General features: G+C 39.7%; 1 protein-coding gene across 2 annotated transcripts in view; it reads left to right on the forward strand.

Annotated features, from left to right (window-relative positions):
• The window catches only part of ALG5 (ALG5 dolichyl-phosphate beta-glucosyltransferase), a 49,493-nt gene that overhangs the window by 3,666 nt on the left and 24,666 nt on the right, over positions 1-21,161 (forward strand). For both annotated transcript variants that reach the window (XR_013174477.1, XM_077158081.1), the window contains exons 3-6: positions 289-335; positions 1,812-1,880; positions 6,434-6,526; positions 10,572-10,685. Coding sequence is in view for 1 of the 2 variants with exons in the window: in XM_077158081.1 (XP_077014196.1) it covers positions 289-335; positions 1,812-1,880; positions 6,434-6,526; positions 10,572-10,685 (323 nt within the window). In the remaining variant the exon portion in view is untranslated. The remainder of the gene's footprint in view (positions 1-288; positions 336-1,811; positions 1,881-6,433; positions 6,527-10,571; positions 10,686-21,161) is intronic.

Consider the following 21,161-nt stretch of genomic DNA (forward strand, 5'->3'; position numbering starts at 1 on the left):
TAAAGTGTTAATAGATGTGGGCAGTGTGGAGTGGCACAGGCAGTGACTTCTGTAGTTCCAAAGAGTATAAGCAACGAGAAACAGAATCCTGAGCAGTGACATGGATTGTGTTCTGGAGAAGTAATAAGCAGAATGTGGACGGAAGACAAGAAGACACTCCAGATGGGAACTGCCATTGAGGGAAATCCCATGGGGCTTCTTAGATTATTAGGATTTTTTCCATATGTGAACTGAGTGTCCAGATGCTTGATAAATCATTTTGAAAAGCAATTTTTCGTTTTCTTTAAGTGCCTGTGATGATGGATGAAGCTCTGGGCTACCTTGAGAAGAGACAGGTATTTCACTTCCTCTTTCGTTATGATGTCTCCAGTTAAAACCATAATAGGTGAGCTGCATATAGGTTCCGGCCTAGACCCGCTATTCAAGGCAGCACCAACTGTCCCACCATGCGGTGTGATGCAAGGTGTGTGTAGGCATTTTGGTCTCCAGGCCACCTGCCTGCTCAGCTCAGCACTGGTCATCAGCCTTGAGCAGGCCAAACCTAGCGCAGGTCTCATCCTCTGTGGAGTCAGGCAGGCAGGTGGCCTCAGGGCAGGCCAGAAAGCCGAAGTTCTCCTCTGCACCCTCCCACCACTCCCATGCTCTCCTGTCTAAGGATGCGTTTCAGAGTGAGTGACAAGGCATGCGGACAGACTGAGTGATGGTGCAGTGCTGCTTTTGCTTCTGTGTCTTAGGAGCAAGTGTTATTTTTAAAAGGCATGTTATTAGGATGAGATTATTCTCATTTTTTTTTGTTATGCTCCAGGATTCATTACCCTCACTGTTCTTTTTCTACATATTTCTGTCTTCTTTTTCTACATAAAAAGAAAAAAAGTACATATTTCCTTTGTAGTATCAGCTGCCATTATAATTTCTTTGGAGGATTTAAGAATTAAATGAGTTCCATGACTGGTTCTTTTTTTAAAGAAAAATTGTTTCTTTTGATTTACTTTGGCTTCAGGTGTGTGTGTGTGTGTGTGTGTGTGTGTGTAAATGGAAGACAGAGGATTCATTGAAAGATGATGCTGTATTACCTACTCACAAATTAAATTTAGAAGAAGGAAATTGAGCCCATGTGTGAAATATTCTACTTCTCTTACATGAAATCTTCATACCAACAACCTGGACGTGTGTGTGTGTGTTTAATAAACATTTCTAAATTGTTTCTATTTTTTCTTCTCTTTACACTGACATTTATTTAATTTGACAATGACTAAACTCTGAATATTTACATTTCCCAACATTTGAATGACATAAACTTCACTTTCAAAATTGTGGTTGCTTTTTAGAATTTACATCTTCATAGTTGTGAAAAAAGAAAATGCTAGGATTGAAAACAAATGAACTAGGTTTTATTAGAAAACAAGCCCAACAATTTCACCTGCCCAAATTTATAAGGCTAAGCAGTAGTGCAGCCAGGGTAGAATCAACTACTCCCAACTTCAAATCTCTTGAACTCTTTTCTCTACACCTTGTGGTCTCCCCGCTGTGCGTGAGCAGTGCCTGTTCCTTGCAGTGGGTGAAGGAAGTGGAGGGGAGGGCCAGGGAGACAAAAGAAGATACTTAGTGAGTGTTTGCACCTCAGCTCCTGCCTGGTACCTCTCCTCCTTTCTGTTATTCGCCTCTTTATTTCGTGTGGATACACATTTATGTTTGTATTCATATTTATGTGCATCAACACTAATAGAATTATTTTTAAATCCCTGGAATTTTATTAGAATTCCCAATGGCAGTTATGTCAAATTGTGACCTCTTACTTTTGCTTCTTTTAGAAACAGGATCCTTTATTCACTTATGAGATGATAATAGTTGATGACGGCAGCAAGGACCAGACTTCAAAGGTAATTGAACTTGCTTTAGGAATTGCCAGTAGACAGGAGATACAGGCTTTTAGCAAATATGAAATGTTATTTCCAGTCACCAGAGACATATAACACTGTGCCTGGTGCTCTGTGTTATTGTAATATAGATAGTAAAAAAGCAGGGATGTTTCACTTATGGAAAGCCAGAAAGTGACTCTGCCTCACCAACTCCCTAAGGCCCAGGAAGCTTTGGAGGTCACCAGAGAGGGAGCAGATAAGGCAGTAGTTTAACCTGGTCTCTGGAGACCGCTTTGCCTTTTGGTTGACCGTTCTTTTCCCCTTAAGTACAAGTCCTTTCTTGTGCTCTGCTTTGCTTTACAGTTCCTAAAGTAGTCATGCAGATAGGAAGGTGCTCTCATGTCTGCCCCTGGCCATTGTCCTTGGAGGATGGTGTCTCTCCTTCTCAGTCCTGCTTTCCTAGGCCTGAGACTGCGGACACTGTTGGCTCAGGTGCATTCATCCTTATAAGACTGGCCAGTGTCCTGATAAATTACTTGGAACACTGATAGGTGTCTGTTATTAACAACACCTCACATTTTCTTCTTTGACGGTCAGTGCTGTTTGTGGTCCTGTTAATACTCTTGTTAAATAGTAACATAATGGACCTCAATGGACAAAATGGTATAGAGAATTTGAGAGAAAGAGAAGAGACTCGAACTAAATCTTAAGGGTAATTAGAACTAGAGACATGTTCAGTTGGAAACAATGACGTAAATAAAGGAAGAGAGGTCAGAAAGCATCATCGGCATGTTTCAGGAAGATTGAGCGTGGCACAGAGTGTTCAGGCAGTTATTGATATATGAAAGCATCGGCATAAAAAACAATTTCCTCACCCTGATTGAGGAAATGGGACTTTGCTCGAGGAACCCTCTTCCTTGGGGACGCCTGGCCCTGAGCAGTGGGTGGCTCTCTGGGAGGATGAGGCTGCACCTCTGCTGGGTGCTTGTCCCTGTTGCTCCCAAAGTTAAAAGAAAGAGAAAACTTGAAATCATATTTAGCACCAATTTTTATTAAACAAACTGTGTGTTTGCCTAATATATGTCTCACACTCTGAGGAGTATAAGAAAAATTTTATATCCAGTTCTTATTCCTCAGAAATTTCCAAAACAGGCAAAAACTATACACAAAGAACAATATAAGAGAATGTTGTAATTGTAGTGATGTTTACTTCACCCTTAAGTAATACACCAGGAAGATGAGTAAGCATTTGATATAAACTAAACTTGTAAAAGGTGGGGAAGTGACAGCTTTGCAGGGTTCTCAAAGGCGCATCATAAAGTTTCAGTGTTCATGTATTCCACACAGGTGTGGCTTTAACAATATTTGCTTTCTTTGAAGCTAGATAGCATGCCCTCTAAAGGCACAAGTGCTGGGAACCAAAGATATGTTTTTCAGTGAAATAATATTGCCTTCAGAAAGTTTAGACGCCTCCTTTCAGCCTAGCCTAGTTGAACCGATTGCTTGTACTAAGATTTTCCCTTTCTGATTTGACAGTCTTCTGATTATCAAGCATTGTACCATTTCTGAATATAATATCCACAACTCAAATAAGTTTTCTTTGAATAGACATTTCTTGAGCTCTTATCCCAAGGTGAAGTCTGTGACTGGAACCGGAAAACAAAGATGTGAGGCATAGTCTTTGCCTTAAGGCCGCTCCTCTGACGCTGGGGACCCAGGCCAGATGCCGTGTGCCGGGTGCTTATGTCATGAGGAGCTACCTCGTGATGGGGAGCATGGGTAGTAAAGGCATTTAACTGTCCCACAGAGCAGCACATCTGGAGCTGGGCAGGCTCAGCATTTTGGCAGTGTAGGTTTCTGGATCCACATATTTTCAGTTCTCTGTTTCTGTGTCACCCAGTGGCCACAGCTCCAAGGGTCTCATATCCTAAAAGTAGCAAGCATTTGAAGAATGATCTTTCTGTGCTTCTCTCCTTTAATGGAAATAAAAATCTTCATAAGAACCACCCTCTACCCTAGCCAACCTCCCCTAGATTTCATGAGCCAGAACGTGGTGACATGACCACCTTGCCTGCCAGGGAAGCTGGTAAAGTGCTTGGCAAAGAGGCTTTAGGCCGACTGTGATTCGTCCTATGAGACAGCACACCTTGTCCCTAAGAGCAAGGGAGACAGAGGCATCATTTGTGGGGGGTGACTAACTGTGGGTGTGAAGGGCTGTTGCTGTATTTGCTCAGTGAACACTTGTCAGCCCTAGACTGTATCAGACACCAGAATTTCAATAGCTTACAGACCAGTGGGGCAGCCTCCTGCCTTATGTGACAGGTGAGCTAGCATCTCAATGGGAAATACTGTCAGAGCACATTATTACTGGAATTGCACTTTCCTGTTTCTTGTGGAAAAGTGGGGGTTGGTATGGAAACTAGAAAAAAGAAATGGTGCTTGAGCTTAGTCTTAAGGTAGACTGACAGGTGAGGAAGCTGGAAGACTGTTCTGAGGACAGGCCTAGACATGTGATGGAAACCTCAAAAACTGCTGATATACAAGGTACTAATGGGGCCGTATCAGGAGCTGAGGCTAAAAAAGATAGGTGAGGGTCAAACTACAAAGACTCATCTATGCACGGTAAGGACTTCATACTTGATACAAGCCCTGGATCATCATTGAATGAATTAAAACAGGCCATGTGATCAGTATGCCTGTTAGAAAGGTTATTCATAATCTTGGAGAAGAGGTTGGGGCCAGGCTAGGGCTGTGGAAACTACAGGTGATGAGGCCCTCAGCCAGGTCAGTAAGCTGTAGTAAGGATGGCATGGAGGTTTAGAGATGGATTTGATGAAATTTTAGCAGCCAGGGACTTGTGAAGGGTGATGAAAATGGAAAGTGATTCTCAGACTTTTAGCTGGAGCAGTGAGGTTAGTGGCAGTGTCAGCCAGTGCGATGAAATATGAGATGAGCAGGGAGAGATGTAGAAGATAAATAAAATTGTGGATTTTTGTGTTTGATATACATCTAGGGGTCTCAGGAAAGAAGTTAGGGCTACAGATATGTGAGATTCATAAACAGGTAGCCAGCAACTAAAGCCAGGCAGAGGCTCCCACAGTGACACCCACAGCAGCTTCTATATTGAGAAGGGAGGTTGCCATGGGTGCCTAAGCAGCTTGTAGAAAATAGGGTTCTGGTGGGAATCATTAGGACTTAAGGAGAATTTGAGGGAAAAGAGCCAGTGATGGGAACTGAAAAGGAATGGTTAAAGAAGGAGGGTGTCTTAGTTCCCTTGGCTGCTCAAGCAAATACCATGTATGGCTTAAACAAAGGAAATTTATTAGTTCACAGTTTTGAGGTGAAGAGAAAGTCCAGGTTAAAACACTAAAGCAATGCTTTCTCCCCAAAGACTGTGACATTCTGGGGCTGCCTGCTGGTGATCCTGGACTCTGGGCTCCTCTGTCACATGGCCAGGCACATGGCAGCTTCTCCTGGCCTCTTCCTTTGCTTCTGGGTTCTATTGACCTTCCCCTTTTTGTTTCCTGGGCTTTCTCTCTGTCTTAATTTCATTCCTGTTATGAAAGACCCCATAAGAGGATTAAGACCCATCCTAAGCGAGTTGGGCCACACCTTAACTGAAGTGACCTCGTCGAAAGCTCCTACTTACAATGGGTTAAGTTTAAGATGATGTATTTTGGGGTACAATATAGCTCCAAACCACAGAATGGAGAAACACTAGATGAGAATAACTTCACGATTTCTGTGGAAGGAGATGACTTTCAGAAGGAGCAGCTGACACTGATGGAGAGTGGTGAATCAGGAAGGGTATGTTGGAAAGCAAAGGACACCAGCCATCCTGCAATGTGTTGAAGAACAAATGTGTAATGGAGGAGTGTAACTAGCAAATATTGGTTACATTCCTATTAGTGGAGTTGATTAGTGCCTCACGACTTTGAAAATAAATGAAAGAGCGATAGCAGTGGCTTGAGATAGCAGTGAGGTGAGAGGAAAATATTTAGGATTTAGGGGCATGAGCAAGTTTGAGGCAGAGAACCCAGCAGCAGGGAAGAGACTGAGATTCAGAAGAGAATGGCAAGTTAAGGCATGGTTATCTGCAGACATGAAGGGATTGGCATAAGGAGATTTGGGAAAAGTGGCCCAGGACATAAACAGCTTCTCTGGGGAATAGGATGAGTTGGTGATCAGAACAAGTCAGCAAGTCATCAGGCGGGCAGCCTGAGGCCGAGACGCAACTGTGGGCCAGTCGGTCAGCACATGTGCTTTATGTTCTTTATTTTGTCCAGCAGCTCATTAGCTTAGGTAGATGAGCCCAGGAGAGAGACAGGCACACCCTGCGCCTGTGGCTCCTCTTCAGGGAACTGGATTTTGACTGTACCGTCATGGGTCAGTGTATTTCTTTACACCAAGAATCCTCCAACTGCTCAGAGCCACCAGTAATGTATACGGTGGTAATACATACTCATAAGAAGAGGGAAACAAATAGCAGTTTTTAAGCCAAAGAAAAAACCCAGTTCGTATAACTTCATTGAAATAAAAGTTAACTTTATTCTGACTTTTATGTAATTTGACAGGTAGCTTTTAAATATTGCCAGAAATATGGAAGTGACAAAGTACGAGTAATAACGCTGGTGAAGAATCGTGGAAAAGGCGGAGCTGTTAGGATGGTAATACATATTTTCATCATTTTTATGTGACCTATAAAGGCATTTTGAATGAACTTGTTTTGCAAACTAAATATTTTATAGCTGTCTAGTTGAGTTCCTAGCATTCCAAGTTAGTGCCAAAATAATTTTAATAATGACTGTAGATGTATACATTTTATCAAATCTAAGAGTATCATGCTATATCTGTATATTGGATGATTAAGAAAAATGTGTTGATCCTTATTAAATGCTTAAAATGTTATCCTCCATATACATGTAGTTTTTATTTAGTCACCAAATAAGTGATTTTTTGGAGTTTACAAATGCTGTTGTGTGTTTTGTTCTTCCTGCATGGAGGTACTGTGCTAGGCAGGGAAACGTCTGAGGTGCAGCTGACATGGGCCTGCCCTCCTGAAAGTTGCCCTGTAATAGAAAAGCTAAGCGCACACGTAAGTAAAGAAGAAAATAACCACTCAGCATTACAGGTTAAAGTGCTATAGAAACTCCAAGAAAGAGAAGTTATTTTCATTTGACACGTATCAGGTAGAACTCAAGGTACGTTGCATATGAAAGAAAACCTTAATAATGGTGTCTTAAATGACTGAGAGGTTTATTTGTTCTGCTCCCTGCTCCTTCCCACAAGGAGGAGCCTGGAAGTAGGCAGGATAGGACTTATTCAGCAGTTCCACAGTGTCATCAGAAACCCAGGCTCCTCCATTTTCACTCCCTCTTTCTCATGCATGCAAAGTAATTCCTGGAGTGCTAGTTATCACATCTCCATTGCGTATGGGAAGGAGAAGGGCAGAGGGCAAAAAAGACCTACCATCTAGTTTGCTCCTTTTAAAGGGCTTTCCCAGAAGCTCCATCCAGTAACTTAATTGCATTTCTTTGGCCAGACCATTGTCTCATGGCCACCCCTGTTTCCAAGGAAGATGTGCTTTTTCTTACATTTTCATTCCCAACCAATTTAGGGTTCCATTATTAAGAAAAAGAGAGAGAACTAGCAACCTCAGCCGTATGAGGAAAGTAGCAAAACCTTCACGGAGGAGATGCAGTTGAAGCCAGGCTTCCAGCAATGGCAGGCACTGGCTTCTTGGGCAAACTGCTAGTTTTGAGCAGGACTGTAAATTATCGACTGCAATATAACCATCACATTTATAACTCCTCATAACTTCTCATCAGTTAAGTGCTATTATTTTAATTATGCAGATGAGGAAAGTGAGACATAGGTAGGGAAAGGGAAAGTACCTTATTCATGTTCACACAAATATTGAAAGGTGGAGTGAAGATCTGGGTAAGTCAGTTTAGCTCTGAGATCAATGTTCTCCACCTCTCTGATCTAGGGACAAAGATGCCAGACAGCAAACCAGGAAAAGAGGAGTTGAGAATCTCCGGATATGGACTAGCACAGTGAGTTCCTTGATCAAGGGTAGGAAAAAAGAAATAAAAAGAAAACAAAATTGATGCAAGATCGTGGAGGGCTTAAAGCCACCAATTCATTAATTATTCAGCCAACATTCAAGTGTCTCCTGCATGACAGGCACGTTATTAGAGGTACCGAAGTGAAAGGCATCCTTCTGTCCTAAGGATAAGTCCGTCTAGTAGGAAGGCAGCCTAGAGAACACTCACTCTACAGTGTGGTAAGTGCTGTAATAGAGGCAGATACAAAATATTTGTGCTCCAGTCAGCCTTGGAGGATCAGGGAGCACTTCCCAGAGGAGGTGAATTCTGAGCTGAGGAAGAGCGTGACTGAAGGTACGGGGTGGGGGCAAGAAGGTCCCACACTAAGAGGACGGCTAGCAGGTACGGAGACTCAACTTAGAGTTGGAGCTGGAGGGCGACACATTCAGAACATGACCGTGAGGCTAGAGACTTTTAAGCTTTGTACCACTGATAGAGTGGCACTTAACGTAAATGAATCAGCTGGTGACCAGTGTAGTATACGAGGATTATGATTGTGCAGAAGGCTAGACCAGCTATAAAACTAGAGTCGACTGTCCCCCAAAACACTAAATGCGAGTTTCAGGGGGTTCCCCAAACCACCCTCAGATTCAATGATGTGCCGGAAAGACTCACAAAACTCACTGATAGCTGGTGTACTGATGATTCTAGTTCACTACAAGGGGAGGGCACAGATTAAAATCAGCCAGGGGAAGGGCCACACAGAGCTTCTGCTATCCTCCTGGGGACCACGGTATGTCACTCTCTCTTCTAAGCATCAGGGTGACAGCACAGAGTGTCACCTGCCCCTCAGTTTTCAGAGTGTTTACTGGAGCACCATAATGTAGATGTGATGGATTGATTGAATGCCCATGAATGGTCTCAGTGTCCAGGTCCCCTGATACCATGACCCAGAGCCCTCACTGTGAATTTCATTGCTGGTATTTTGGGTGTCCCCAGTCCTACCTATAAGACTATGGGGGTGACCCCAGGCAAACAAGGAGACTCCAAGTGGCCCAGACAGTCCACAGGCCCCAAAATGACCTCCCAGAAGCCAAGGGCAAAGGCCAGATCTTTTTGGACCAGATTCTTTACCACACATCACAGTGGAAGATGATGATGAGATCAGTGTGGGCAGTATCTGTGGTGGGAATGGACCTGACAGTGCAAGGAGAGGAAGGAGCCCCAGCAGCTGGGACGTGGAAAGTAGGAAAGGTGCAGAGGGGGCACTTGAGGTTGGGGGCTGTGGCTAGTCATATTTGAGCCACATTAAACTAGGAGCCTCTAAAAGGATCTTAGAAAGGGGATACCTGTAAAACTTTTGAACTGTACACATTCCGGAAGAGGGTCAGGAGTGAGGATATATGGCATGGGGAGATGTAGCACTTGGTCAACAGGGGTGAGCTGTGGTGGACTAGAAAAGATGTGGGAGCTGCTGGCAGGGTGACAACCTTTCCCAAGGAATCTGGCAGCAGAGCGAAGGTGGTGGTGGTAATGTGGGAGAGTAACAGGCTCTGGGGAGCTTATTTTTTTAAGATGGAGGCAGTTTGAGGGCCAAAGGCAGTTTTCCATGAGTGCAGGATAGTGACCTCTCGTCCACCTTGATCATGTACCACCGAAATGGTTAAACACTTACTGTTTGTTTTCTTTGCGTTTCAAACTCCAGATTTTGTTCTTCATAATGTTTTCTCTTTTCTAAAACTTCATAAAGTTGTCCTGGTGTTAAATATGTTAACATTTTTAGTTCTGCTTTATTACCCATAGTCTAGTGAGCATCATAAAAAGGTGTCACAGATACTAATTAGTGGCTTGTTATACTATAGAGTAAATGATTAAGTTTCTGTCTTCTTTTGTACTCTTTTCTAAATTCAGTGTTCATTGTCATCAAAGCTGCATTTTACTGTATCCAACAATATATTTCCTCTTAAGAAACAATGAATTCATTTAAATATGCCATAAAAATGAAGAATTGAGTGCAGTTTATTTCTGTGTAAACTATACACTGCTAGAGCCATAATTTTCCGTCAAATACTAGTCAATTCACAATTGAATGGTATAATTTTGCTAAATGTCAAGACCCCTCAAATGATATAAAATAGCACTGTGATATATATGTATGCACTTCCTAAAGTTCAGTGGCATTCCAAATTTTTTAGTCAACAATTAACATACTTTAGGTCGCACTCTAAAAATACCACAGATGAATGTTTTATGACACTTCTCACAACAGTGATGTGTGTATTTGATTTGATCACCTGTCCACACTCCTTCTTTATTCACTTCTCTGAGTTGCCCTAATCCCCTTTAAGCTCCGTGACATGTGTACAGTATATATTTAATATATTGTTAGATATTTTACTTTCTCCAAATCTATTTCATTATCTTGGTATTTTCTGGATGTTAGTAGTGTGACCTCACACAGTTTTAAAAATAATGCACTATGCAGTAGATAACAATTAGAAAAGTCTTATCAATGTAATTTGTTTTCTGTGAACTTTGACCTTCTGCCATTTTTTCCTAAGATTTCATTCCAAGGTGTTTTAGTTAAAGCAAAACAAGCAGAAATGTCATTGAATTTATCCTTAATTGTAAGGAAATTTCTTTTGCTTGAAAATTTTCAATACAGGGTGTATTCAGTTCTCGAGGAGAAAAGATCCTTATGGCAGATGCGGATGGAGCCACAAAGTTTCCAGATATTGAGAAATTAGAAAAGGGACTGAATAATCTACAACCTTGGCCTGTAAGTATAAGAATGTATCATAATTTAATAATACAGGAAATCTAAAGTAAAATTAAAAGAGAATTTACCCTTATGTTAAGAGTTTTTTGGGGGTAAAAAAATCTATGTAAAGATATTATACTCCCACAGAAGAGCTTATGATTTTGTTCTAAACATTCAACTGATCTTCTGAGATTCACCTTAAGAATTACTTAAAATATTGGCCATCTCTCTCTCGATTTCAAATTGCTTCTTGTCTACCAAAAGTTAAATATTTATTATGCATCTTTAGTTTAGGCTTTTATTTAAAAGTGTGACCAGAGACTTCAAGGTAAATATAATGAAATGTAACTGGGTCAGAGAATATTGTTTTTTTGTTTGTTTTGTTTTGTTTTTATTAATTTTTTTTAAATACCAAAAAACACCAAACAAACGCAAACATTCTTAACTTTTGATCATTCTGTTCTACATATATAAACAGTAATTCACAATATCATTACATAGTTGCATATTCATCATCATAATCATTTCTTGGAACATTTGCATCTATTCAGAAAAAGAAATAAAAAGAAAACAGAAAAAATTCATACATACCATACCATACCATTTTATTCCATATGTTCTGCTTGTCTGTTGATAAGGTAGATAAAAGGAGCATCAGACACAAGGTTTTCACAATCACACAATCACATTGGGAAAGCTCTATCATTATACAATCATCTTTAACAAACATGGCTACTGGAACACAGCTCTACATTTTCAGGCAGTTCCCTCCAGCCTCTCCATTACATCTTGACTAGCAAGGTGATATCTGTTTAATGCATAAGAATAACCTCCAGGATGACCTCTCGTCTATGTTTGGAAACTCTCAGCCATTGACACTTTATTTTGTCTCAATTCGCTCTTACCCCTTTTGGTCGAGAAGGTTTTCTCAATCCCTTGATGCTGAGTCTCAGCTCATTCTAGGGGTTTTGTCAATCCCTTGATGCTGAGTCTCAGCTCTTTCTCGGATTTCTGTCCCACGTTGCCAGGAAGGTCCACAGCGCTGGGATTCATGTCCCATGTAGACAGGGGAAGGGTGGTGAGTTTGCTTGTTGTATTGGCTGTAGAGAGAGACCGTATCTGAGCAACATAAGATGTTCTCTTGGTAGTGACTCCTAGGCCTAATTTTAAGTAGGTTTGACCTATCCTTCGTGGGGTTATGTTTCATATGAACAAACCCCAAAATTGGGGGCTCAGCCTATACCTTTGGTTGTCCATACCACTTGTGAGAATATCAAGAATTCAACTTGGGGAAGTTGAATTTTCCCCTTTTCTCGCCATTCCCCCAAGGGGACTTTGCAAATACTTTTCTATTCACTGTTTAATCACTCTGGGATTTATCGGGCCATCACTCTGGACGAACAAGCAACATCTCATGCCCTACTCAAGGTTCCATGTACTTATGTTGTTCAGTGAAGTTGTCTACATAAGTTATATTAGGAAATGCACTAGTCAAAATATAAATTTTGTACACAAACGTTTTTTGCCTTAGTCTCACACAGAAGTTAAAATTTTAAAATATGAATTACCATCTACTTTCAGCACCCTGCAGTAATGACATTCCTTTGTTCTTCCTCATGTAAAAACATTTTTTTTAATTTGTACATTTAGTCACTATCATCATACACTCTGGGCATTCCTAGATTATACCATCTCAGTCTTTATTGCCTTTCTTTCTGATTTCATTTGTGCCCCCAGCCCTCCTCCCTCTATCATTCTGACATTCAGCTTCATTCAGTGTTTTAACATAATTGTATTACAGTTAGGTAGTATTGTGCTGTCCATTTCTGAGTTTTTATATTCAGTCCTGTTGCACAATCTGTATCCCTTCAGCTCCAATTACCCAATATCTTACCCTATTTCTATCTCCTGATGGTCTCTGTTACCAACGAAATATTCCAAGTTTGTTCACTAATGTGAGTTCATAATAGTGAGACCATGCAGTATTTGTCCTTTTGTTTCTGCCTAATCTCACTCAGCATAATGTCCTTAAGTTCCGTCCATGTTCACTTCATAATTTTATTCTGTCTTACAGCTGCATAATATTCCATCATATGTATATACCAGTTTGTTTAGCCACTCTTCTGTTGATGGACATTTTGGCTGTTTCCATCTCTTCATAATTGTAAATAATGCTGCTGTAAACATTGGTGTGCAAATGTCCATTTGTGTCCTTGCCCTCATGTCCTCTGAGTAGATACCTAGCAATGGTATTGCCAGGTCATATGGCAGTTCTATATTTAGCTTTTTGAGGAACTGCCAAACTGCCTTCCACAGCGGTTATACCATTTCACATTCCCACCAACAGTGGATAATTGTACCTGTTTCTCCACATCCTCTCCAGCACTTGTCATTTTCTGTTTTATTGATGATGGCCATTCTTGTGGGTGTGAGATGATACCTCGTGGTTTTGATTTGCATGTCTCTAATAGCCAGGGAAGTGGAGAATCTCTTCATGTGCCTTTTGGCCATTTGTATTTCCTCTTCTGAGAAGTGTCTGTTCAAGTCTTTTGCCCATTTTGTAATTGGATTGGCTGTCTTTTTGTTGTTGAGTTGAACAATCTCTATAAATTCTGGATACTAGACCTTTATCTGATAGGTCAGTTCCAAATATTGTCTCCCATTGTGTAGACTGTCTTTTTACTTTCTTGATGAAGTTCTTTGAAGTGCAAAAGTGTTTAATTTTGAGGGTTCCCATTTATTTATTTATTTCTTCAGTGATCTTGCTTTGGGTGTAAGGTCTAAGAAACCGCCTCCTATTAAAAGATTTAAAAGATATTTCCCTACATTTTCTTCTAACAGTTTTATGGTCTTAGATCTAATGTTTAGGTCTTTGATCTATTTTGAGTTAATTTTTGTATAGGGTGTGAGATATGGGTCCTCTTTCATTCTTTTGCATATGGATATCCAGTTCTCTAGGCACCATTTATTGAAGAGACTGTTCTGTCCCAGGTGAGTTGGCTTGACTGCCTTATCAGAGATCAATTGTCCATAGGTGAGAGGGTCTATATCTGAACACTCTGTCCAATTCCATTGGTCAGTATATCTATCTTTATGCCAGTACCATGCTGTTTTGACCACTGTAGCTTCACAATACACCTTAAAGTCAGGTAGCATGAGACCTCTGACTTCATTTTTTTTCTCAGATACTTTTAGCTATTCAGATAAATTTGGTTATTGTTTTTTCTATTTCTGAAAAATAAGTTTTTGGGATTTTAATTGGTATTGCCTTGAATCTTTAAATCAATTTAGGTAGAATTGGCATCTTAACTATAGTTAGTCTTCCAATCCATGAACACAGTATGCCCTTCCATCTATTTAGGTCTTCTGTGATTTCTTTTAACAATTTCTTGTAGTTTTCTTTGTATAGGTCTTTTGTCTTTTTAGTTAAATTTATTCCTAAATATTTTATTCTTTTGGTTGCAATTGTAAATGGAATTCTTTTTTTGATTTCCCCCTCAGATTGTTCATTACTAGTATATAGAAGCACTACAGATTTTTGAGTGTTGATCTTGTAACCTGCCACTTTGCTGTACTCATTTATTAGCTGTAGTAGTTTTGCTGTGGATTTTTTGGGGTCATCGATATAGAGTATCATATCATCTGCAAACAGTGAGAGTTTTACTTCTTCCTTTCCAATTTTGATGCCTTGTATTTCTTTTTCTTGTCTAGTTGCTCTGGCTAGAACTTCCAACACAAATGTTGAATAAAAGTGGTGATAGTGGACATCCTTTTCTTGTTCTGATCTTAGCCTTTTCTTGTTCTGATCTTAGGGGGAAGGTTTTCAGTTTTTCCCCATTGAGTATGATGTTAGCTGTGGGTTTTTCATATATTCCCTTTATCATTTTTTTTTAATTTTTTTATTTTTAAATTTATTTCTTAATTTAAAAAATTAAGAACAAACAAAAACATTGACATATCATTCCGTTCTACATATATAATAGTAATTTCAATATCATTACATAGTTGCATATTCGTCATTTCTTAGAACATTTGTATCAGTTCAGAAAAAGAAATAAAAAGACAACAGAAAAAGAAATAAAACAATAACAGACGGAAAAAAAAGATTATACATATCATACCCCTTACCACTTGCTTTCATTTATCACTACCATTTCAAACTAAATTTATTTTAACATTTGTTCCCCCTATTATTTATTTTTATTCCATATGTTCTACTCGTCTGTTGATAAGGTAGATAAAAGGAGCATCAGACACAAGGTTTTCACAATCACACAGTCACATTGTGAAAGCTATATCATTATTCAATTATCATCAAGAAACAAGGCTACTGGAACACAGCTCTACATTTTCAGGCAGTTCCCTCCAGCTTCTCCATTATATCTTGGTTAACAAGGTGATATCTACTTAATGCGTAAGAATAACCTCCAGGGTAATCTCTCGACTCTGTTTGGAATCTCAGCCATTGACACTTTGTCTCATTTCACTCTTCCCCCTTTTGGTCGAGAAGGTTTTCTCAATCCCTTGATGCTGGGTCTCAGCTCATTCTAGAGTTTTTCTCAGTCCCTTGATGCTGAATCTCAGCTCATTCTGGGATTTCTGTCCCGCATTGCCAGGAAGATCCATACCCCTGGGAGTCATGTCCCACGTAGACAGGGGAAGGGTGGTGAGTTTGCTTGCTGTGTTGGTTGGAGAGAGAGGCCACATCTGAGCAACAAAAGAAGTTCTCCTGGGGGTGACTCTTAGGCCTAATTTTAAGTAGGCTTGACCTATCCCCTGTGGGGTTAAGTTTCATATGAATAAACTCCAAGACTGGGGGCTCAGCCTATAGCTCTGGTTGCCCACACTGCTTGTGAGAATATCAAGAATTCAACTTGGGGAAGTTGAGTTTTCACCCGTTCTCACCATTCCCCAAAGGGGACTTTGCAAATACTTTTCCACTCACTGATCAAATCACTCTGGGATTCATCAGGACATCACCTGGACAAACCAACAAAATCTCATGTCCTATACAAAGTTCCATCCATGTGCTTAAGGTGTTCAACCAACTATCTACATAAGTTATATTAGGAGGTGCACTAGTCAAAGTATAAATTTGTACCAAATAAACATTTTTTGCTTTAGTGTCACACATAAGTTGAAATTTTAAAATATTAATTATCTCTATTTTCAGCACATTGCATTAATGACATTCTTTTGTTCTTCCTCATGCAAAAACTTTTTTTAAATTTGTACATTTAGTCACTCTCATTATACACTCCAGGCATTCCTAGATTATACCATCTCAATCTTTATCGTCTATCTTTCTTTGTGATTATATATATGCCCCAACCCTCATTCCTCTATCATTCTCATATGCAGCTTCATTCAGTGTTTTAACATAATTGTATTACAGTTAGGTAATATTGTGCTGTCCATTTCTGAGTTTTTATATTCAGTCCTGTTGCACAATCTGTATCCCTTCAGCTCCAATTACCTAATATCTTACCCTATTTCTGTCTCCTGATGGTCTCTGTTACCAACAAAATATTCCAAGTTTATTCACTAATGTCAGTTCATATCAGTGAGACCATACAGTATTTATCCTTTTGTTTCTGGCTAATCACACTCAACATAATGTCCTTAAGGTTCATTCATGTTGTTACATACTTCATAACTTTATTCTGTCTTACAGCTGCATAATATTCCATCTTATGTAAATGCCACAGTTTGTTTAGCCAACCATCTGTTGATGGACATTTTGGCTGTTTCCATCTCTTGGTAATTGTAAATAAAGCTGCTGTAAACATTGGTGTATAATTGTCCATTTCTGTCCTTGCCCTCATGTCCTTTGAGTAGAGACAGCATATAGATGGGTCCTGTTTTTTAATCCAGTCTGCCAGACTATGTCTTTTCATTGGAGAGTTTAATCCATTAACATTCAGTGTTATGACTGCATGGGTAGTTTCTTCTACTATTTTGCCTTCTGGATTATATATGTCATATCTAATTTTCCTTCTTTTTACCTTTACTCATGGTCTTCCTTTCTACACTCTTCTCCACACCTCTCTCTTCTGTCTTTACATATCTGTCTCTAGTGCTCCCTTTAGTATTTCTTGCAGAGCTGGTCTCTTGGTCACAAATTCTCTCAGTGATTTTTTGTCTGAAAATGTTTTAATTTCTCCCCCATTTTTGAAGGACAGTTTTGCTGGATATAGAATTCTTGGTTGGCAGTTTTTCTCATTTAATAGTTTAAATATATCTTCCCACTGTCTTCTTGCCTCCATGGGGTTTCTGCTGAGATCTCTGCATATAGTCTTATTGGGTTGCCCTTGTATGTGTTGGATTGCTTTTCTCTTGCTGCTTTCAAGATCCTCTCTTTCTCTTTGACCTCTGACATTTTGATTAGTAAGTATCTTGGAGTACATCTATTTGGGTCTATTTTCTTTGGGGTACACTGCACTTCTTGGATCTGTGATTTCAAGTCTTTCATAAGAGTTGGGAAATTTTCAGTGATAATTTCCTCCATTAGTTTTTCTCCTCCTTTTCTCTTCTGTTCTCCTTCTGGGACACCCACAACACGTATATTCATATTGTCATTCAATTCCCTGAGTCCCTGCTCATATTTTTCCTTTTTTTTTCCCTATAGTTTCTGTTTCTTGTCGGATTTCAGATGTTCCATTCTCCAGTTCACTAATCCTATCTTCTGCCTCTCAAAATCTAACATTGTAGATTTCCATTGTTTTTTATCTCTTCTACTGTGCCTTTTATTCCCATAAGTTCTGTGATTTGTTTTTTCAGACTTTCGATTTCTTCTTTTTGTTCATTCCTTGCCTTCTTTATATCCTCCATCAATTCATTGGTTTGATTTTTGATGAGGTTTTCCATGTCTGTTGGTATATTCTGAATTAATTGTTTCAACTCCTGTATTTCCTTTGAATTGTTGGTTTGTTCCTTTGACTGGGCTATATCTTTAATTTTTCTATTGTGATTTGTTATTTTTTGCTGACGTCTAGGCATTTAATTACCTTAATTAGTTTATTCTGGAGATTGTTTTCACTTCTTTTACCTAGGGTTTTCTTGCTGGATGAATTTGTTGTCTATCTGTTCTTTGAAATTCAGTTCAGCTTTCTCTGAACCTCTAACTTAAGTTTTGTTTAACAGAGGATAATTTTTCAGTTCTTGTTTTCTTGTTTCTTGCCCTGCTTGTATGGTGCCTTCCCCCCGACCCTTAGGAGAGTCTGTTTAGGTATGATAGACCCCAGCCGGATTTTTACTGACCAAACTGGCCTCCTGATAGGAGGAAAGAGTCACCTGTGTTGGTTTTCCCTGAGGTTGAGACCCAGCAGGTTGAAAGAGTTTCCTGTGAAGTCTCTGGACTCTGTTTTTCTTGTCCTGCCCCAGTATGTGGCACTTATCTGCCTGCAGGTCCCACCAGCATAAGATGATGCAGTGCCTTTAAGTTTGGCAGACTCTCCCTGCTGGGGGCATGGTGGAGACAGAGGAGAGGTTGTAGGCTGGTTTTAATGGCTTCAAATTACCAAGCCCTGGTGTCTGAATTCCTTGAGGGAGGGGTTCCATGTGAGTTGGGCTTCACCCCTCCCCTGGGGAAGGCAGAGGCTCCAGACAAGACCTCAAATGAGCTTGTTTCTGCCTATGCCTGGGGCAGTTGCAGCCTGAGAAGCCCTGCCGCTGTATCCAAAGGCAGTCAAGCCTTTGTAGAAACACAACTGCAAAAACCTCCATTTCCTTCTTTTTTTTTTTCCTTTTTCCATCAGCCCTGGTCCCTTGGTGCCAGGGCAAAAGTCAGTGACCTCCACTTTGACCAGGTTCACCTGCACTGGGGGCCTATTTTTAGTAGTTAGAATTTGTGAATTAATTCAACACTTGAAACTTTGTTGCACTCAGCCCCAGCTCCTGGTAAAGTCTCTTTCCTTTCCCATCTGGGAAGTAGCCTGTGGGGGAGGGGCGCCAGCTGCTGTTGCTTGGGGAACCCACGGCTTTGGGGGGTTCGCAGCCAGTCCAGCTGGTCCAAACTGGAGTACACTGTGTGTCCAGTCACTGATGTGGCCCCAGCAGTTGTTCTGTACTGTTCCTGGTTAGTTAGTGGCTATTCTGGAGGACGAACTAAATCCCACACCTTGCTAAGGTGCCATCTTGGCACCAAGTCTCAATAATTTATTTTTTTCTCACCTATATTCTCCTCCAAATCAGTATTAATCATAAATTCTACGGAGTACATGTCTGTTTGCTTATCTGCGCAGAATCTTTGTCGCACCCAGTCATCTCACTCAGAGCCAGAGAATATTGTTTTGATGAAACAACTAGAAATAGTTTAAACAAAAAACCCAGTCTCCTCACAGAAAATAAAATAAAATAATCACAAGCAGCAACCACACCCAAAAAAGTAAATGTGTGGCTTTATACCATAACTTCAAAAAGTGGAGTTTGAGGAAAGAAAGAAAATCTTGGTGCCATTTCTACCTTTCAAAAACCTTTAGATCCATCCTGAACCCAGTCATACATTCCCCACCACACCCGTACTGAGCTCTGTGCACTGATATATCAGTTTACAGCCCTTCCAGAATCACACTAAAGATGTTCACATAACTCTACCAAATAAAATAAATGGGATGGCTAATGACATAAAGGAGATCAAGAAGACTCTAGAAGAGCATAAAGAAGAATTTAAAGGAATAAATAAAAAAATAGCAGATATCACAGAGATTAAAGATGTTGTAGACCAAATAAAAAATATACTAGAGATACACAGCAGCAGATTTGAAGAGGCAAAAAGAAGAAGAAGTGATATAGAGGACAGGATAACTAACTTCGAACACTCAAAACAGCAAATGGCAAAAAAAAAAAAGCGAAAAAATTTGAATTAGATCTCAGAGAAATGATGGACAAGACAAAGCACAAATATAAGAATCACTGGTTTCCCAGAAGGAGAGAGAAGAGTAAAGGGCTAGGAAGATTAGTTGATATAATGGGGAAAACTACCCAATCCTTATAAAGGACATAAATATGTAAGTCAGAAAAGCGCAACAAACTCCAAAGATAATAAATCCAAATAGGTCTTTCCTAAGACACAAACCAATCAGTCTGTCAAATGTTCAAGAGAAGCAGGAAATCCTGAAAGCAGCAAGAGAATACATACCTACCCTTGTAGTGCATACAAGGGTAACCACATTAAACTGAGTTAAGACTACTCAGCTGACAGTGTGGAGGTGAGATCCTGAAAGAGAAAGACTTCTAGCCAAGAACTCTGTACCCAGCCAAATTGTCCTTCAAAACTGAGGGAGAGATTAAAATTTTCACAGATAAGTGAATTGTGAAAGAATTTGTCAACAAGAGACTGGCCCTATAAGAAATACTAAAGGGAGTTCTGCCAGTTGAAAAAAAAAAGACAGGAAAGGAAGGTCTGGAGGAGGCACAGAATTGAAGAGTACCAGCAAGGGTAATTTAAAGAAAACAAAGAGAAAGAGGGAAAAGAATATATAGATCTGACAAGTAAAATCCGAAAGGTAAGATGGTAGATTCAAGAAACGCCTTTTCAATAACAACTTTGAATGTTAACAGACTAAATTTACCAGTGAAAAGAAACAGATTGGCAGAATGAATTAAGAAATATAATCCAGCTATATGCTGTTTACAAGAGATTCATCTTAGACACAAGGATGCAAATAGATTGAAAGTGAAAGGATGGAAAAAGATGTTCCATACAAGTTACAACCAAAAGAAAGCAGGAGTAGCTATACTAATATTGGACAAAATAGTCTTTAAATGTAAAGACATCATAAGAGACAAAGAAGGACACTATATATTAATAAAAAGGACAAATCACCAAGAAGATATAACAATCATAAATGTTTATGTTCCCAATCAAGGAGCTCCAAAGTACATGAGACAGACATTGGCAAAACTGAAGGGAGCAATAGATGTTTCAAGAATAATAGTAGGAGACTTTAGTACACCACTCTCCTCTAAAGACAGAACAACCAGACAGAGGATCAACAAGGAAATAGAGAAATTAAACAACTTGATAAATGAATTAGACCTAATAGACATATGTAGGTCATTACTCCCCCAAACACCAGGATATGCATTCTTCTCTAGTGCTCATGGAACATTCTCCAGAATAGATCTTATGCTGGGACACAAAACAGATCTTTATAAATTTTAAAGCATTGAAATTATTCAAAGCACTTTCTCTGATCACAGTGGGATGAAGCTGGGTATCAGTAGCCACCAAAGAGTAAGAACTTTCACAAGTATATGGAAATTAAATGATACACTCTTAAACAACCAGTGGGTCAAAGAAGAAACTGCTAGAGAAATAGTAGCCATCTGCAGACAAATGAAAATGAGAATACAACATACCAGAACTCATGAGATGCAGCAAAGGCTGTGCTAAGAGGGAAATTTATTGCCCTAAATGCCTACATTAAAAAACAAAAAAGAGGGGGAAAAAAGCCTTTTAGAGAAAGAAGGCTGTTCTAGTTTGCTGGCTGC

Source organism: Tamandua tetradactyla, chromosome 4 (assembly GCF_023851605.1).
Source record: "Tamandua tetradactyla isolate mTamTet1 chromosome 4, mTamTet1.pri, whole genome shotgun sequence".
Lineage (NCBI taxonomy): Eukaryota > Metazoa > Chordata > Mammalia > Pilosa > Myrmecophagidae > Tamandua > Tamandua tetradactyla.